The sequence below is a fragment of the Phoenix dactylifera genome, chromosome 7 (genome assembly GCF_051530095.1).
Source record: "Phoenix dactylifera cultivar Ajwa chromosome 7, Ajwa_hap1_PhDact_Kaust_v1.1, whole genome shotgun sequence".
NCBI classification, from domain to species: domain Eukaryota; kingdom Viridiplantae; phylum Streptophyta; class Magnoliopsida; order Arecales; family Arecaceae; genus Phoenix; species Phoenix dactylifera.
Window position 1 is genome coordinate 7,402,641 of NC_143196.1, and position 19,407 is coordinate 7,422,047.

The window sequence follows — 19,407 nt, forward strand, 5'->3', positions numbered from 1 at the left end:
ATATTAAGTTAAAAACAATCAACCTGGCAGACAGTAGGGATATAAGAACTTCCAAAAGGTAATTTAGTTTCACAACAGCTGTGATCCACTTAAAGGAATTATAATTTGAACTTCATATTGATCAAATTGAAAAAATACTTCTCTGACTGCTTCCTTTTCCTGGTACCATTCCTTTTATAATTCACCATGTATAAAGCAGATGGAGAGTAGAGATTCTGCCTCTTAATGCATATTTCCATATAAAATGTTGATCTCTTCAATCAATTGCACTCTACCTTCCCATACACTCATTTTCTTTTCTGCATTTAAATGTTCCTAAGTGCCAGCTTACACTTGTTTGCAACCAAAACCATCTATAACTTCAATTTGCCATCCTGCTTGTACCAACTCATACTTTCGAGAGCATACTTTATAAAAGGAAAACAAAAGGAAGAAGATATGGTAACAAATATGAGTGCCGATATGCAGCATTTCTGTCACAAAAGGTTAACAACGTGGTGCTTGCATTCCACAGTACATAGCAATATATACCCTACATGTGCATGGTACTAGTTCATCGTTGTGACATATACAGGACACAAGCATGAACAAGGTGCAAAACTTCGTCAATTTTCTTAAAAAAAATACAGACACCTACGAACCCAGACATTGTCACCCCAGAAGAACACCAGCTAAAACCTAAAGTGATTGAATTAAATTTGAGATACAGATTTGTTTTCAATTATAGGTAAGCCTGAGCTACATTCACCTCCAGCCCTGTGTATAAATGTTAACATGATCACCATATAACAGAACTGCTAAAATTCTCAGATGTTTTGCATATCTGATCTGAGTATATGCTGGCAAAAGTTCTTTGGGGGTTTATTGCATGTCCTTATCATCACGGGCATCAGCATCCTCGGCCCTCCTCTGGTTTCCAGTCCCTTGGCCAGATGGAAAATGAAGGCCCATCTGTTCCTTTACAAACTGAGCATATGCAGACCTTGCCACAACTGATGGCGCATTAAACTGCCACGGATTCGAGTACTTTTTAGAAGATGAGATAGCTGGAGTTTGACCCATCCATACAGCGGGATTACTTATTTTCAAGTCTCTATGGACTTGTGGCTCACATTGAGATAGGGGGGGCTTGGTGTCACTGACATTCATGCCTTTATCAGCCTTCTGATTTTTTTCTCCATCTGCTTTTGAGACAGGCATGCCAAATGGAGCCTGTGGCTGCCAGAATGCTGCTTGATTTAAGTCGTGGACATCGAATGGTGTAAGCGAATGACCATGAGAATTACTCTTCTTCTCCACCTCCTCCTTAACAATAACTGGAGGATCAATCTCCAGAACAGCAGAAGCTTTTCTTGCTTTTATGACTTCTGGGTGCTTATCTTTATCCTGATATGTATTCAAATGCAACAAGTCAACCACATCGACTTTGGGAGTTGAAGAACGACCTGAGGAGATGGCAGTCATAGGAAAAGCCTTCTCTGGAGGCACAGCTGGAATGTAATTGGGTGGAAGCAGATCATCCCAATTCTCCAATAACTCTTTGTAGACTTTACGAAGAGTTACCTCTGTGAGCCCCATCACTTTGCAGATCTCCGCCTGAGTCTTGCGTTTGTCTTCTAGCTGACATGCCAGGTAGATAGCAGCAGCAGAGATGCTGATTGGGTTCCGACGCGTACAAAAACATTTATTGACAACGACTTCTCCGATATGAGCAGCGAGTTCCTAAGAAGATTATATGCAATTTTAATAGATTATTATCACAAATTTAATGAATCTATTATCATACTTGTTAAGGAATAAGGAATACCTGAGCACATTTATTAAGCTGGAGGAGTATGCAAAACCTAGGCATGTGAACTGATATTGAATTGCTGTTAATGGGTTGGCTTAGTTTCAGGGCTTCACCAAGGATTTTGATGTACTTCCCAATCTCCTTCTGAGGAAGGTTGCTTGCAGTAGAGATTTCCTGGCAAAACAGCACACACAGTATTTCAAAAGTTGATATCAGTTGTTTATTACAGTGATGCTTAATTTAAAACAGATACCTTATCAAGGCAAAACATGTTAGTAAAAAAACTTTTTTCATGCTTAAAGTTGAATTCCATCTAGTTAATGCATGAGTTTCATCTTATTATCTGTCCAAGGAAACCAATAACCTGTTAGGTCATTGATAGAATGGTGAAACTGGAAAGATAACATCAAAGTCTGGTTTTGTTAATGGGAAGTGAAAAGGTAGCATGGCCAGCAGAGAACATATGACAATATTGTATTTAAAGAATAAAGCTGACAATACCATATTCAAAGAATGAAGATTTGGAAGAGTACAATTTTTGAAAGGTAGAGGCAGAGAATCATACCTGTACAGCCAGACACAAGTACTTGACTCTAGAAGTGGGATGGGTCAGGTCAACAGGTCCACACCCAACAAGTTTGAAGCATTCTATTGGGACCATTATATTATGTGCAACATTGCTCTAGCGCATTTCTTATTTTTGAGAAAATACAAAAGAACATTGGTGGACATTGTGACATATACTACCTCAGTTTATCTATGAATGTCTGAGGGCCAACAACACTGACTGTTAGGCATATCATGAACATGGTTTTATGCATGAAGACTAGTGTTAGCTACATATGCAGTAAAACCTAATCAGTTTGGGAGTCTTCTAGTACATGTGAACTTTCCATCTTAAATTTTGTAAACAGGTTCCCAGGAGCAATTACAAGTGTCTTTTTGTGAGTACAGGTAAAATAATCAGGAATACTGCTTTGTGGATCTTGGACTTGAATTTGGCATTGAATTGAGAAAAAAGATATTCTGAAGGCTACTATGTATGATATACTAAATTCCTAAACTACACAAATGGAGGATCAGCAAAGTCTTTAATCTATATGAGGAGATCATTGCAGATACAATGAAAGTGAAGTTGCAAATAAGTCAGTAAGCTAGGAAAAGTTCTACTAATGTTCTTGGGTTTTAGGCTTATAGCTAGGCCACTTGTTACGAACTATGTACAAAATGATGGCATTTATTTCTTTGATAACCGCTCTCCAGGCATTAGTAACTCAACCATCATTTATAGATTAAAAAATGGTGCAGGAAAGCCTCCACATTATGTGAGAATAAAGTTTTGCATGAATGATCAGTAAAGAAATCTACATAAAGAAGCATGAGTTCTGTTTTGTATGTTCTGCAATATCCAAACCTTAATTTAGTCAACATGGGGGGACAATTGCATGACTCCTCGAAAGGCTCACCTCTGCGAATACACTCTCCTTTTGTCACTGCACCTAATTCTTCCCATATTGGAAGAGACACCCGGTCAAAATCTTTTCCGAAAAGAAAATTTTCGACTTGACCGGTCCAATGATGGAATTTCAGTCCTTTTCAACCCACTCAGGGGTTAGTGCTACATCATAGATATCAAAAAGTTATCCCATTTTTTTTTAAAAAAGATCATCTCAATCGAGTATCGTATGACTGCATTATGGTCTCCAAAAATTTGGCTCGCGATTTGTCTTTCTGGTATGGCAGATCTCGCTCCTGAACCCTATCCAGCCCTACCCATAGGGGCCAAAGTCCACATCAAATTTGATGATCTTCCTGGATTAGGCTTTCCATATTTAGAAGATTCAACTCCTGCTAAATCACTTGGCTTTGCTCAAAGATGGTTTCTGATCTTGATCTTTGTTGCCATAGTAGATCCTTGTCTCCAAACATGGGAGATAACTTCTCTACAAGAGTTCCTGATGATTGTGTTGAAGGCATTGCCAATCGAGATACGATCTCGATGAGTTAGGTAATCTTCTCCTCTAGTTATGGGAGATGTCTCTTCATCTCATCATCCATCAAGATAGAACTAGCATTCATATTTGCCTTTGTCCTTTAATATACTTCAAGCACAATATCCCTTCTTCTATCTACTTGTATTGTTCAAGAATCTGAACCATAATAAGGCTCCCATATATGTAAAGGATTGAAGCTCCGAAACCAACTTGATCCATTTGGGGAGAATGAAGAGTTTCCTCAACCTGCTCAACTCGAATCTCTCAAAATTATATAGAAAAAACTGAAAGAATTAACAAAAGTAGCATTTACATTCTCTTTTATTTCATCGATGATCTATTGATGATTCAATGGATGAATCCAAACTAAGGTATATAGCCTCTCTTTATAATAGTAGTAGTAAGATCCTACCTAGCACAATGCAGGTTGAATTTCTCTCCTAGTTCGAATAAAACCAGTTTTTCAAGAACAAAAATGACTAGTAGAAATAATATACAAAAATAATAAAATCCTCCATTTATCTCTTGGAGCGTCTCGGACGATTTTCGTCTCCTAGGAGGCCCCATCCCAAGCTTTTTCAAGGTGAACTTCGATGATAGTTTCTAATAATGAAAAGAGAGGAAGGGTTGGGTTTGTGATTAAAGATGCTGATTCCAGATTGGTTGCAGTTAGAGATAGTCGGCTTTATGACACCTCTGTTCCTGGAGCTGAGCTCAGAGCCGCTTGGGAGGGTATTACCTACACACGACTTACCTTAAGGGCAAAACGGGTTCACCTGGAAGGAATTTGGCGACTATGATTAGGTGGGTCTAAGGCCATGCTTGGGCTGGCGACAAGCACTCGCTGTTGCAGGACATCCTTAACCTGTTGAGGGACTGTATGGCCTCTTAGGTTACCCTGGTTTATCGTGAGGCAAATGGGGCTACTGATTGGGTTGCACGTATGTTGCGCAACACTCTGGTGCCTGGATTTGTAATAGCTGAGTCTTCACCACCCCCTCTTCGCTACCTTCTTCTTTCTAACTTTCTTAGATGTAATCATACTAGGACAGTATGATATATCTGGCTTACCAAATAAAAAAGAAGAAGAGATTGAGATCTTGAGAATAGATGACATGACTGAAAGGGTTAGAATTTTTTTGTCATAGCACATCAGTTCATCATCAACTTGTAAATCTTAATCTTCTCCATAAGATCTTCAAGTATTGCTTTGCTCCTACACAAGCTCCCTCAATTCCACAACTATGTCAAAGCAGAATTTGTTTCCTCTAATACCCATCTAGTGCATCCCACAAGAAGGAACTCTAAAATAAAATCAGAACTGGTTTTGTTCACCATTTTTTGATGAGAACGGTGATAAAATAAAACTAGAGAATGGAAAAAATAGGAAGAAGAGCTGGCAAAGGAGAGAGAAAGAGTGATTTAGGGAGAGAAGTTGAGAGAGGATATAATGAAGCTCAAATAAAAAGTTTCTCCTCAAATTTAGTTTTATGATAACTAGCCTCTCCTCTCTATAGGATACAGTAAACAACATACAAGAAAGGAATCCTACAAAGTTTCAACAAGACAAAATAAAAAGAGTATAATGCAATTCTGAAGGACCTCTCAAATCTAAGGGCAAAAAGGATCACGAACTACTTTTAAAATCATCTAAAAGTAATGAATCCAGAACTTAAAAAAGAATCTAGATGCAATCCACAGTTAGTCCCATCAAAATCTTCCAACTTTCTAACTAGTATTGAATAGTGCTCATGTGAAGCCTAAAAAGACTGCATTATAGCCACTTGCATTAGTAATGGTGTTAAAATAAGTCCCTTCATGTCTTTTAAAGCAAAAGAGAGAATTCATAAAATTGACGTGTTTGATAGTTTTGCTTAACCATGTTTCTAGAGTGACCATGAATGAAAGGGTACCTATCAGGAGCGAAGAAACTAGATTTTTGTAGTGTAATTTCATTTTTCCATCCTGTTTTGTTAAGACTAATTTTCATCAAACATAAATAGATACTGGTCAAGTATGTCATGACCATGGCATAGGCCACCAATGACAGTTCCACATTGGGGTAAAACTATAACACCAGGCCAACCTCCCAACCAAGTTTTACTTGGTTTAGGTGAGAAAAGTGGAAGAGGGGGTCACGTACCAAGTTCTACATGGTTTAGGCAATAAAAATAATAATAATAATAATAATAATAATAAAAGAGTTCCACTTCATTTTAAAGAAATAAGAAAAAAAAATATGTTGTCTCTCTCTCAAGGGATTCAACACAATCACCTTTTTTCCACTCTCGAGAGAACCTCTTATTGATCCTGATTTGTTGTAAGTTTCTACAACAAATTTCTTCCTTCTCTCCATATAATTTTAACATTTGAATAATTTTCTATAAACATGAGTCATCATTTTTAAGGTATAAAACAATTTCTGCAATAATTAAATTCAGAAAAACAAAAATATATTTTAATTTCTGTAATATAATATTTCTAAAAATTATTTTCTGGTTTAATATTTTTTTGAATATTAAACAGTTTGAAATTTAAACTTCCATCAAATAAGTTCTGCAATATTTATTTCTAGCAAAGCAAAATCTGTTTTCAATTTCTGCAAATAAATTTTCTCAATATCACATATTGCATTTTAAATTTTAGCATATTAGATTTATGTATATTTAAAATTTTTATTTAAATTCTGGGAAATTAATAATTCTTTAAATTAATTTCTGGGAAGTAAATAGCAGTAATCTAAACTTCTTGTAATCAAATTTATCCATTTTATATTTTAAGAACTTAATTTCTGTAAAATAAAATTATGTTTTAAATTGCTGTAAAATATTTTTCTGGATATCTATGCATTACTTTCATATTCTGACTGTTAAATTTGTATATTAAAATATATGATTAAATTCTACAAACTAAAAATTATCCAATTCAAGATGTACAATAAATTACAACTACAAATTCAGATTATTAATTTGCTGTATAATATGTTTCAAGGACTCATTTCTATAACATATTAATTTGAAAATTATGAAAATAATAAAGTAATTAAATTAGCATATTTTAGGATATACTATTTTCAATAAATAATATATAGAATTAGTTTTTAGGTCCATGCAGATTTAGGAACATGTTAGGTCGTGTAATTATTAGGTTTTGTTTAGATCCAAGGGAATCACAGACTTAGAATTTTATTTTAAAAATTATCACGGTCGTATTTGATAAAAATACAATTTTTGAAATATTAATGTCTGTAGAAACTTTTCAGAATTAGTAAGAATTGTTTACTAAGTGTGCTTGCAAGATAAATAATGATTCACCTTTCCTAGATTTTTCATTTATTTACTCTAAATAAATATTGATATCAAATAAATTATAAACTGATTAATATGCAAGTCATGAATAAATGAAAAATAATTTTGTCAATCAAAATTATTGTTTTTATTACCAAATATTATGCACAATTGTTTAAAAATATTTTATTGAATATGCATACTTGTTTAGAATTTGACATATATATGATATATGAATAGCTTGACATGTTTTAATATTTGACTCTTAACTCGACTATGTTTTGGACCCCACCATAGGGGTTACATTAGTACTTTAGCTACTCCCAAACTCTTTATTCTGGCCCTGCCACAGGATATAAATGTGGCACTCTGCCCAGTCCATAGGGTATAGTATTCTAGCTCGCTCCGTAGGATATACATGCAGCATTCTAGCCTATCAATTGCATATAATTGCATTATTCTTGCCCACTCCATAGGTATAAGTCCAGTATTTCAGCCCACTCTGCAGGGTATAAGTGTGGTTCTTTGACATGATCATAGAGTACAAGTGTGTTCATAGTCTAATAGGCTATTGAGTTGAAATATAATATTTTATATTGTTCTTATGAAAATAAAAATGAATACCTGAGCAATTTTGGATATTCTTGACTTGCCTTTTAAAAATATGATGATTTTGCTTATATGCTTGGTATCAGCATGAAAATTTATCTAATTTATTACTTGAATTATCTAGTTAAGGTATTCATTACTTAGTGAGCTACTGAGCTCATTTTCTAGTCTTTTCTTTATTTACGGATCAAGAAAACTAGTTACTGATAGGATACCATTATGGGAGTGTAACTAGATGCTAGCATAGAATATTCCGCGTAGCCTAGAATTAATATTTGTTTTATTAGTATAGATATTGGAAGTATTTTCTTATAGGTTTCTTTCATTGATTTAATAATTGGAGAACAACTGACATTAGACTCTTGTGAACAAAATTTTGAAGTTTCTTTTAAGTGCTGGACATGTTAATTATTGAATTTAGAATTTTCTCCGATTTTATACCACAACCTTATTTATTCTATTATGATATCATGTTGGATGCCTTGCATGCTTGTGAGGCAATGCCTTATGAGTATGCATCGATTGCTATATCTCAGACTCAAGATTTCGGAGTAGCAAAAACCTCCACCAATCTCATCTTAGTTTAGCAAAACATATAAAATTCATTCCATAGCTAGGAATTGCTCTATAGAATGGTCAGACTTGAAAGTCAAAAATAAAACTACCAAATTATCCAATTCCATTTGAAAACACAGTTCTATATGTTAAGTCAATGGTCCAAACTTAAGTCTAATACAAATTCAAGCCATTCAAGAAAACTCAAATTCCCTTGAGCTTAGCTACACCCATAGTGGGTTGCATTCAATTAACCTTTTGTTTTGCAATTCATGCTTCAAATACAAAAAGTTCCTAACATCAACCCCTCCCATGTTCCCTTTTTCATCTAATTTCTTTTCAAGCCTAGAGAATTTTGAAAGCTAGCCATGTGGAAGGAATAGAAACAATAATGAACTGAGTAGGTCTTCTTACATGCTAGTAAACAATCTATATACCTTGGCAAGCCCTTCTCCTACCTAAGTTGCCTCAGTAAGGAGTTCAGCAACAATTTTCAAAATGGTTGGCATCTGATCAACAATAGGTCACAGATAGTGCTTCACAACATGCTTCATGTTGATGCGAAAGGCTAACAATATGATGATATTTATAAGACTTTTTAAAAATGTCAATGAAGCAGAACTATTGCCAACATACCCCAAAGTACCACCATTAATCAGCAATTTGGAGGAACTTGAATTGATGTTGATAATATACATAATGGCAAGCAATATTAATTCAACAAGATATCCCACAACTACAGCAAGATTTTAAATGTGCATTTAAGTGTGACTTCTAAAAGTCTAGTTCCAAACAAGACACAATATTTAGATCTGCTACAACCTTGAATCCTTCTTAGATAATGAAACCAAAGTGTTAGGAGCATATCCCAAAAATCAAGAATTAAATCAGACGTAGAATAAAGAATATCAATGTTTCAAATTGACATAAACATAGAAAGTTTAGTTTGTTTTACCTCATTGCTTAGGCTTCTTACTGGTCAGATAGCTATCCTCCGTTGAAAGCTAGGAGTCTAAGCTTAATATTTACTTCATACATTTTCTTAATGTCTCACTACTACTTTCAATAAAGGATGAGAATAAAAATGCTCGTGGATACGAGTATAGATGCCAAAAAGAAGAGCTATCCATAGCCTGATCCACCACAATATAATGAACCAACAAATGCTCACATTCTTGATAGGATTAGACGACAAGCAACGAGGTTCTGCTACTGACGTCCTGGGCGCCGTAGGGTGGCCGCCCGCCGGGGGAGGGGGGGGGGGGGGGAGGGGAGGACATGGTCGATCACGAAAATGTTTAGAACTTACTTCACGACCATATGTAATTCCATAAATTATAAATGTTATCTCAATCAATCAAAAAATGACATGAAAAATCGAAAAAAGACTTTATTATAGAACAAAGGAAGCAATCAATATGCAAAGAAAAGAAGAAGAAAAGCTACGAAAGAAAGAGAAATGATTGCGACCTGGAGGGTTCTGGGCTCCTGGGCCTCACGGATGGCCTGGACGAGAGCGGCAGTGGCGAGGGCCTCGACGCTGCGGTTGCGGAGGCACGTGGCGGAGGAGCAGTCTCGGAAGAGCTGGAAAGCGTGGTCGGCGATGTCGTGGTCAAGCTTCAGGAGGGACGCCACGTCCAGGATCTGGAGGTAAGCGCGGAGGTGGTCGACGGAGACGAGCGGGCCACAAGAAGGGTCGCCGGAAGAGGAGGAGGAGGAGCAATCCAGGGCACGCTCGAGCTCGGCGAGGTGTCCGGCGAAGGACGAGGTGGAGCGGGCGAAGATGGGGGCGGGCTCGAGGGACCAGGTGGAGAAGGCGGTGATGAAGCCAGTGGGGTGGAATGGATCGTCGTCTTCGGAGGCTTCTCTTCTCCTCCTCCTCTATTAATATGTTCTTCTTGTTTCGTGGTCGAAAGAGAAGGGACGAGGTCGGGGGTGACGAGAGCGAGGGGGTTGTCGAGGGCGCGGAGGAGAAAGAGGGGGTGGGAGTGGACCTGGCGCTCCTCCACCACGCGCCCGCACGAGCAGCACTCTGTCACCCACCGCCCCGCCGCCGTGGCGGCGCACCGCCCCTGCGTCCCCGGGCAGTACGGGCACCGCACCATCCCCATCCCCACCCACCCTCCTCCCTCCACCGAGGTTCTTTTCCAGTTTCATACTTCAATACTTGTGGGCCATGTTGTTGGCCCGCTTCTCTTTCAGCCTCACATGCTCTGCACGTGTCTTAATAGACCGAAAAATTAGCAAGTAGCAGAATTTGATCAAAGACAAGAAAAGAGAAAAGGCTCAGATTTACTGCTAATGCTGACTGATGAATAATTACTGTGTACCGCTTCAAAAGGGAAGATATTTAGGGGATGCATCTTAGGCAGGTTGGTTTGTGTCAAGGGGTAACTTATAATTAATCAATTTATTATTAAATTGCCCAAACTTAATATGACTCAACCCAACAAATTAGCAAGTACTAGGTTGAATGCAGTTTGGGTCTAGTTGACTCGACTGGAAGAGGTTGGACTAAGTTTGGTCGTGTCAGCTCGTTTTGAGAAAGAAATCAGGAACATTTGAGCTAGAGAAGGGCGAGGTTACTCGAGTCTTTAAGCTAATTCAGTCCGGGTACAATTTGATTGATATTTATCAATCCAAATCCTATCTGAATGAGCAATATAATAGCCCGACCTGATCCCAAGTATATAGAAAACTATGATAACTGGTGTGTTGTTTCTTGTTGGAATGCTATAAATTATTCAAGAGGAATATTTGATTACTTTCTAAAGTTGATTAAAAGGGGAATTTATCTAAAGTTTGTTCATTCCAAGGCAAATTAGCAAACTGATGCGGACACTTCTTCATGCATCCACAAATTTCACAAACATGCATTACCACTATCCATAGTTTATAATTAGTAAATTTATGTAATATTTGTTGTCTCTACACATGTTGCTATCCAGCTATGTGATTCCCAAGAAAAAAACTTTAATTTCCCATCATAAATTTATTTTGACGACATAGCAATAATTTTTTTTACATGAACACCCACTTTCAATTTAAATCAAGCAATTTCCTGGAAAATTTATATAATAATGGGAATGTTGCTGACTTCATTACAATGTCATTGTACACAATGGTATATTAAAAATCATCATCAATAACCTCCCCAACTTCTTGAAAGCATTAGTCTATCAACGCCAACTAGTGTAGCTGATAGAGTCTTTGGGAGTTGGTACCAAAGACCTGGGTTCTCTCGTCATAAGCTACTTATAGGAGAATAAGAAAAAACAGTATGATATGACTGTTGAAGTAGAACACATCACTCATCATTATCTATAATAAGATGCTACAAAGATTCAAATCCAACAGTAACGTTCAGAGTTTGTAGATCTGATCTTTATCCAATCTAACCCCAAGTTCAAAAGAAACCAAGGACTCCCTCGGTTCTATTTTGTGCATGCAACTTATATCAAATTTTAATCATTTCAAATAGAAGTAATAGAGTTTCCATGATATTACAGAAATAAAACTTCACCAATGTTGTGACCTTCACGAAGTGGAGAATGAATAAGAGCTTCATTAGGAATGCAGAAAAGTTTGCACGCCTCAGAGAAATTGATTGAATGCCACCTGGGACTTCACTTGAGTGTTCTTTCTAGAGATTCCATGGGCAAGAGATTTCCTGTTGGAGGCTCCGTCAGACAAGATAGATAGTACAGTAATCTTTTGGACCATTTGGAGAGCTGGGTTTATCATGAAAAAACCAGTCATTAGAAGTTAAAGCATAAAATTCGTCAAACAGTTCACCATAAGTAAACTTCAATCATGAACATACTTGGTAATGTTTGTGTTCAAATACAGTTTACATTCAAGGAGTTGACTACCTATACATAATTTGAGCAAAAAAAAAAAACAGCAACTCTCACAATTTCAAATGTTTGTATGAAATTCAAGATTTCAGGAAATGCGAAGCACATTCACTTTAGGACACCTGCTATCCTGCTTGTTCATAAATAGAAATGCCTTACACAATGTTCAAAATGAATAGCACTATCGGCATTGCCATTGTCATGGTTTTGAAGCACTTAACTACTTTGTAGTATATACTTCAGCTAGATAACATAATGACCGTGTATGTGTGTATACATATATGCATATACATATACATATATACATACATACATAAACACACACACACACACACACACACACATATATATATAATGACTATTCTAGTGACAATATATTGCACCTTGATGGCTGTTTCTTGGTCTTGTAAGTGTTTACATAATGAAACAGAAATTCTTTTATACTAACATCTTCTTAATTATGAAGAAATATTAATAATAAAAAAAATGGGAATAGTAAGTTTGTTCAATCTCATTATTATTTGTCCATACTTGTCTGTTTTTATCAATTTCCATTATAACTACTAACAAAAAAGCCATTACAACATAGTAATCATATATAGCTTTCTAAATTTCTGACCTGAATAACAATCCATTAAAACATTTGAAGATGATTTCACGCTCATGTTTCATTATAGCTATGACAGATATATTAAAATCTTGGTGCAAAGAGTAGGTAAAATTATATAGTAAACGTGCCAAGCAACTGCTCGCATCAGGGATTGAGCCAGTGTCAGTGGGTATCAGCTAATTGCTGGCACAGTACGTGCTAGCTGTTCAGTGGCATCTGACATGTTCTGTGCGATGCCAAAATACAAGAAAGCGAAGCAAATAAAAGAAAAAGGCTCAATACTTGCTTCAACCTGTGCTAAACTAGAACGGCTTGATATAAGCCTGCCAGCACAAGTTGATATCATATGATATGCGTGTATAGCAGCACACTTACGTTCCCTGTGCCAACACATATTGGCAGAAACAGCATGGTCAGCACTTGAATCCTTGGTGTTTTCAGTAGATGAGAAACATATGAAAAGGTCGTGCATCATCATCACACATACCCACATGGGTTCTACACCAAAAATTAGATAAGGGCATGGATAAGGATGTTTCAGATGTTCACATAACTTCTTATCACCTACAGAAGCATGTACATCTAACATTCCTTATGTACGGAACCTTTACCACAACCATTAAACCTTATTCCCAACTATATGGATTGGCTTTACAAATCCTAATGCACCAAGCATTTGATGTTGTCCTAGAATTAATGAATATCGAATTTGGATTTTTTTTTCTTTGGAACTGATTGCCAACCTAATATCAACTTTCCACCTCTTTCATCCATGCTTGGAATCAACATCAGCGATTTTTACATCGCCGCTGGCTATAACCCTCATAATATCTAATGTTGACATCAAAAGTTTGGAAGATGCTTCAAAAAATTTAAAGTGCCCAAAGCTCAGGAAACATGATTTTTGACGCGACTGATGGACTGATTAATGGTAGCTAGAAACCTCATAGTGTTTTTTTGGATAGTCAAACCTCACAGAGTTTAATGGCCATGGCATGAGGCGTATAATTTTAGTAAGTGAAAGAAGCCACAACCCACACTCGTTATAAGGAAGGTAACAATCTACCAATGCTTTCAATAATTGGTATCATGAGATTCTAAAACAGGAGCATTCCATAAAAGCATCTTTATATGCATACTCGAAGTCTTTTTCCTTCTTTATATCGTGATAAATTAGGGTTTGTGAAAACTTTACTTTAGGAATTGATAGTTTTGGGTTTGAGGTCTACTAAAAACTCACAAATATTTATAGCATGTTGCATGCCTATTTAATGATACAATTGGTTTATCTCATTTCATTAAACTCACACCTTTTATTTCCCTCAATTTCGCTTTTCTTTTCTCCCCCCGGGAGGTTGCGGGGAGGGGGGAGGGAGGGAAGATTTGGGAAACAATACTATTGTGGGAAGGGTGGGAACAATGTGATGGATGCATCTCCATAGAGGAAGGGTAAGGGGAAGGAGAGGACGAACCCTGAGAAGTATGTGAGTAACAAATTGGACTATTTTACATAAATATAAGTAACGTCATCAATTAAAAACTGAGAAAATTCCAATATCTTCAAGGTTGATGAATAGCTACTTTGAGAGAAATAATTTTCTTGGACAATGGAGTCAATATATTCTTACCATAAATGGATATTTAAGTAGAAAATTCATGGTGAAGACCTTTAGGATGTAACAATAAGGGGAATAGAGAGTAACTTTGTGATATAAAAAGATCAGGAAGCACATCCCATGCTGTTGGGTACTGCACAAGAAAATGTCATGATTTTTGTTACAACTTTTTGTTCCTCTCAATACATACTTTTTAATCTTTACTGACACTAACGTTTTGGTACATATTGGAAGATAAACATGCAAATACACATCAGGAAAGAAAATGCTAAATGGTGGTTGACGCAAGTTCTTGATGTTCAATCATCATTGTCAATTATGCATTGTTAGATCATATTACTAAATAAGCACATTATATTTGTTGCAGATCTTTAGGATACAAGTGTATTTAGCCAATATTCTATACTCGTATAGGAGGAATTCCTACATAGCATCACGGCCCTCAAGTGCATCTCCAACATCTGTTCTTGTAAGCATGTATTGCACATGCACATTCTTTCACAGTGAAATTTAATAAAAAAATCAAGTCTAGTTAGGTCAAGAAAAAGGAGTAATATGTATTTAACAATATTGTGATGTAAATAAGCATATCTTTGTGAATGATATGATGCCTCATTGAACTAACTTATTACCGTAAGTATGAATTAACAACAGTATTGATGGTTTTATTTAATTTATATGTCAAACTTGCTAAATTTTAGTCCATGTGTCCATTATAAGATGTATCAATCATAAGTTATCTTGTAGATTCGTAACTTATATTGCACAACGATGCATTTTGACACCTATGTCTGCCAATGCCATCCATTTTGGCTTCAATCGGTCATATATAAAAACCTCTAAAATATTCAACTTTTGGCTGCATGATATTAATGGTCTTAATTTTAGACTATGTATGTGCATGTGCATACATAATGTATAAGCATATGTATGCATACATGTATATGTATATTGTATATGTACATGTTTATGTATGTGTATATCGCTCTCACAGAAGATCTGGGCTCAAGCTCAAGTTCTACTGGCTGGTTTCCAGCTTGCCCACTGCCCCATCCCCCACCCCCCTCTCTCTGCACATGCATGCTTGCTATCATGCCCAAGTTGGCTCTGAAATCCTTATACAGTCTCAGGTCTCTACAAATCTAGCAATTGTTGCATGCTATGTGTAATATATCTGAATTATAATTAATAGAACATCACTCTACAAGGGAAAGCCAAGAGTATGGGAATGTTCTTCTCCATGTAGCTTCAAAGTCCATTAATATTCTCAAAAGGGATGGACTAATGTTCATTATGATGTCTAATTAGTTTGTCCCTTCAATCAGTCCCCTTTGGGTATTAAATTCATCTATCACATACAGAACCATCTATATATTAAACATTGCTATAAAAAAACTGTACTTACTTCTGTACCACAGTATTCTCTAGCCAACCACGAAATGAGATCCAAGTACTTTTCAGGTTTGCCGGGTGTCATCAATTAACTATGACCTACCGGCAGAATAAATAGTAATAGCAATTGATTGTATTTACATTCATGCCCAAACAATGGTTAAGCTTTTTCCACAAAAATTAATACCGGTCTGATCAAATTCGCTGGACCACTACCGAACTTCGTATCGATGCCACACTAGCATAGTATCGGTACAGTACAGTACGAAAGTTTTTTGGCGTACCGATATCCTCGGTACGCCACCCATACCGGTACCGGTACCGGTACCAAACCGGTACGGTATGTCCGGTACCATCCGGTTCGGTATGGTATAGCATTCTATGGGTCTGATGATTGTTCACAACTATTGTAATGAAGATAAGATTTATGCTACATAAGTCAATATTCACTTTCAGCTAATATAAATAAATCATTTTCTACCATTTGACTCCTATTTATAAGTCATATATACTAAATATATAAATCTTCAGAACGAAAGAATTTTTACAAATGACTACTAGGTACAACACTGGTGATAACAAGTTAATAAGAGACTATGATATGTTCAAGAAGGTGAAAAAAAAAAGCATGGCTCAGCTAAAGAGTTAATCAATTGAGAGCGACTCATGCTGGGCCTATTTTTTTCATTACCATATCATAAATCTTATTTATTTTGCTTGGATCAACCTTGAAGAAGCTATAAGCATCAGATTTCTTCACAATGGTACCCTTGTATATTTCACTCATCAACACCTCCTGAATTTTAAGATAGTGACAGGGCAGTAACCCGCACTGACAGCATAACCTTTGCTCCTGAGAACCAAGAAAATAAACAAGTCAATCATATATTTGAAGTTAAAATCTAAATGCCCACTAAACTTCAATGAAATGAGAGACTGATATGAGTAATGCATAATTGTTTGAAAAACCAGTAAATAATTCATATTTGCAGCTACATGTAAGACAATCTGCTCAAATTGATTGACCACACATATAACACAGGTTTGATTGAAAACTGAATTTCAGAATTAACTATGAGTAAACAGTTCTGTTCAAATCAGAAAATCATCATGCTTAGATTTCAGAAGTAGCATGTTTACAATCAAAAATTCTTGGTAAACTAATAGTCTGCTGTCATGATGATCTTCCATCCCTGATAGTTTACTTAAAACAATGACATCAAGCAACAGGCTGCAGATCTGCACTATCAGCCTTGGAAACTAAATATTTCCAGCACAAGAATATTTTTGACATCCATAACTTCAAAAATTAAATAGTAAAAGCTGTCTAGAACAAACAAACAAGGTATTTCTTACAGTTTCACTTAGCAAGTCTGCACCAGGAAGTCCAGTGACATCCCACGCATCAAATGATTTTGAAGGGACCTGCATCGTAGCCACAGAAGATGGATCCTTCCTATCAAGCTCCAACCCTGATCCACCATTCACTTCATTGATGTTTTGTGGACTTCCATCGGATAACCCGTCTTCTTTGTTTGAGAGTTCATTTGCTCTAAGTGTTTTACCACTACTAGAAACTTGGCTATCTGACTTTGTTTTATTTATGCTGGCTTCCAATTCTCTTAACTTCTTCTGCTCAATGTATGCTTTTGCTTCTGCCATGGTACGACATCCCGCAGCACGACATTCCTGAAATTTGGATACAAAGGTCAGTACTTAACATGAGATCTAAATTCAGATAACATACATATATACATACATATGTACATACTTATGTACATATATAAATACATACATATACATACATACATACATATATCGAGTTTTAAGAAGGATTTGACAACTAAATGCGATAGATATGCTGAATGTCACTATTTAGTGGAGGCTATGAAAAGCTAAAATCAAGAGACTCTTTTGACTTTTGAGGAACAGCTGTTATCTCTCCTGTTGACATCATTAGAGGAAAGGAATTTTGGTGGTGTCAGTGGACTTCAGTTGCTCCTAAGTTTGACAAGCTCCTTTGATATCTTAAAATTAGTTGTTTTGCTTGATGAATTGATGATTGTATTCTGCTTCTCTTTCATTTTGTTTCTCTTGGAAATGAAAAATTGATGGGGCTTCACAACTTTCTCACATACATATATGTATACACACTAATGAAAATTTAACTTGATTCATCAAAAGCCGAAGATGAACAAACTGCAGTAAGTATCAAGACCAGCTTTATGTTCTGGTTATCTGGCATTTTGTGGAGGCCAGTTGCAATACAGCAAATTAGTGATAGTTCAAAGAATGGATAAAGTAAAGTAACAAGTCAAGTTGAGGGCAATTTAATCCTGTGAAGCTGGTAAATATTGGCAATTAGATCGCATGCAATAAGAATCTGAAAATTTGAGACCAATCAGTTGTTTAGATTCTGTGAAACTTGAGCAATTATACAAGTGTATGCACAATCACTAAAACAAAGCAACAGCTGAACATTCATGTCCTCCAAAGTATACACTTACAAGTTACAATCAACCCATACAATATAAACAAGTGTTACCTCAGAAAACATCAGCCAATTCAATAAGTAAATATTGTAAACTTTCTATGGAATTTGATCTAAAATTTCAGTAGCTGGAACATGTCACAGTAAAAAGGTTCACTAGAAAAAAAAGTAAAAGGACATGAGTCAATTTATTAGAATACAGACCCTCTTTGCATCTGAATTTAAAGCACTAAACAGGCAAAAAGAAATTTGCAAATTATATATTTCTTTTCCACTAAAAAGGGCATCCCCATGCATGAGGCTCCTAGCACTTCAGGCTTTGAGGAGGGTTAGATCTATGCATCCTAACCACAATGTATGGAGATGCTGTTTATGTATTTTGAACCCATGACACGCAACCTTACTATTGTGCCATAACCCGCAATATAAGTATTCCTTTTCCACTACAATTCATAAATCCGTACTGGGTATAGAATGAATGGAAAGAGCAATGAAAAGTATAAGTAGTTCTTTAAGCAGATAGGAAGAGTTTTATAACATAGTAAACATCATACCTGAAGCTCTTGAATTCTTCTTCGAAGTTTACGCTCTTCAATGACACTCTGGACTAAGGCATCATGTTCTTCTGGAGACTGATAATGCATGAAAACCTTATACCGCTCATACACTTCTCTATCCTCAACAGGGAGTTCCTTCTCCAATGGAATAGTATGAAGTAAGTTTCTTTCCAATATGAAATCCTTTCTTCGTTTCCTCTCATCAAGCCTATCAGAAGGGAAAAGAATATAACATTCTAGTAAGTAGCAAACGAAAATTTGCTCATGTTAGTATGAAAGATGTAGCATAACTATATTTTTGCTGTAACTTGACAAGCAAGTCTCTTGAATATTTTGCATTGTGGAACACTATCAATAGGTATCAGTGGCAGCAGGTTTTATCTGCATCTCTATTTAATTTTGCATTGAAACTACACCAAGTGTGGAAATGAAATCTAATAACATGTATGTTACTGAGAAATGACATACACCACAATTAACGTTATATGATCCCAAAAAAAACATGTGCTGATATTAAATTAGCAACTTTTGGAACTCGAAGACCATAAATTTATTGCATTTGCTGTTTTGATAATATAACATTATACAGAATATATCATTGAAATATAATGCACACAGCTGAATCTAGTTAATCAATTAAATTTTCT

General features: G+C 36.1%; 1 protein-coding gene and 1 pseudogene across 3 annotated transcripts in view; both read right to left on the reverse strand.

Moving 5' to 3' along the window:
• Positions 1 to 439: 439 nt before the first annotated feature.
• On the reverse strand, positions 440 to 10,370 carry LOC103714914 (plant-specific TFIIB-related protein 1-like; annotated as a pseudogene). Its single transcript, XR_016395894.1, has 3 exons — positions 9,708 to 10,370; positions 1,808 to 1,966; positions 440 to 1,722 (listed from the first exon to the last, which is right to left on the reverse strand). The product of XR_016395894.1 is annotated as a plant-specific TFIIB-related protein 1-like (transcript).
• Positions 10,371 to 11,280: 910 nt separating this feature from the next.
• The window catches only part of LOC103714915 (transcriptional adapter ADA2-like), a 40,163-nt gene continuing 32,036 nt past the window's right edge, over positions 11,281 to 19,407 (reverse strand). Inside the window, exons 11-14 of one of the 2 annotated variants that reach the window (XM_008802380.6) lie at positions 18,758 to 18,968; positions 17,069 to 17,401; positions 16,440 to 16,565; positions 11,281 to 11,968 (exon numbers count right to left, since the gene is read on the reverse strand). In XM_008802380.6, the coding sequence (XP_008800602.1) occupies positions 11,864 to 11,968; positions 16,440 to 16,565; positions 17,069 to 17,401; positions 18,758 to 18,968 (775 nt within the window). In that variant the 3' untranslated portion in view covers positions 11,281 to 11,863. Of the gene's footprint in view, positions 11,969 to 16,403; positions 16,566 to 17,068; positions 17,402 to 18,757; positions 18,969 to 19,407 lie in introns of both variants that reach the window. The other variant, XM_008802379.4, reaches the window with a different exon arrangement.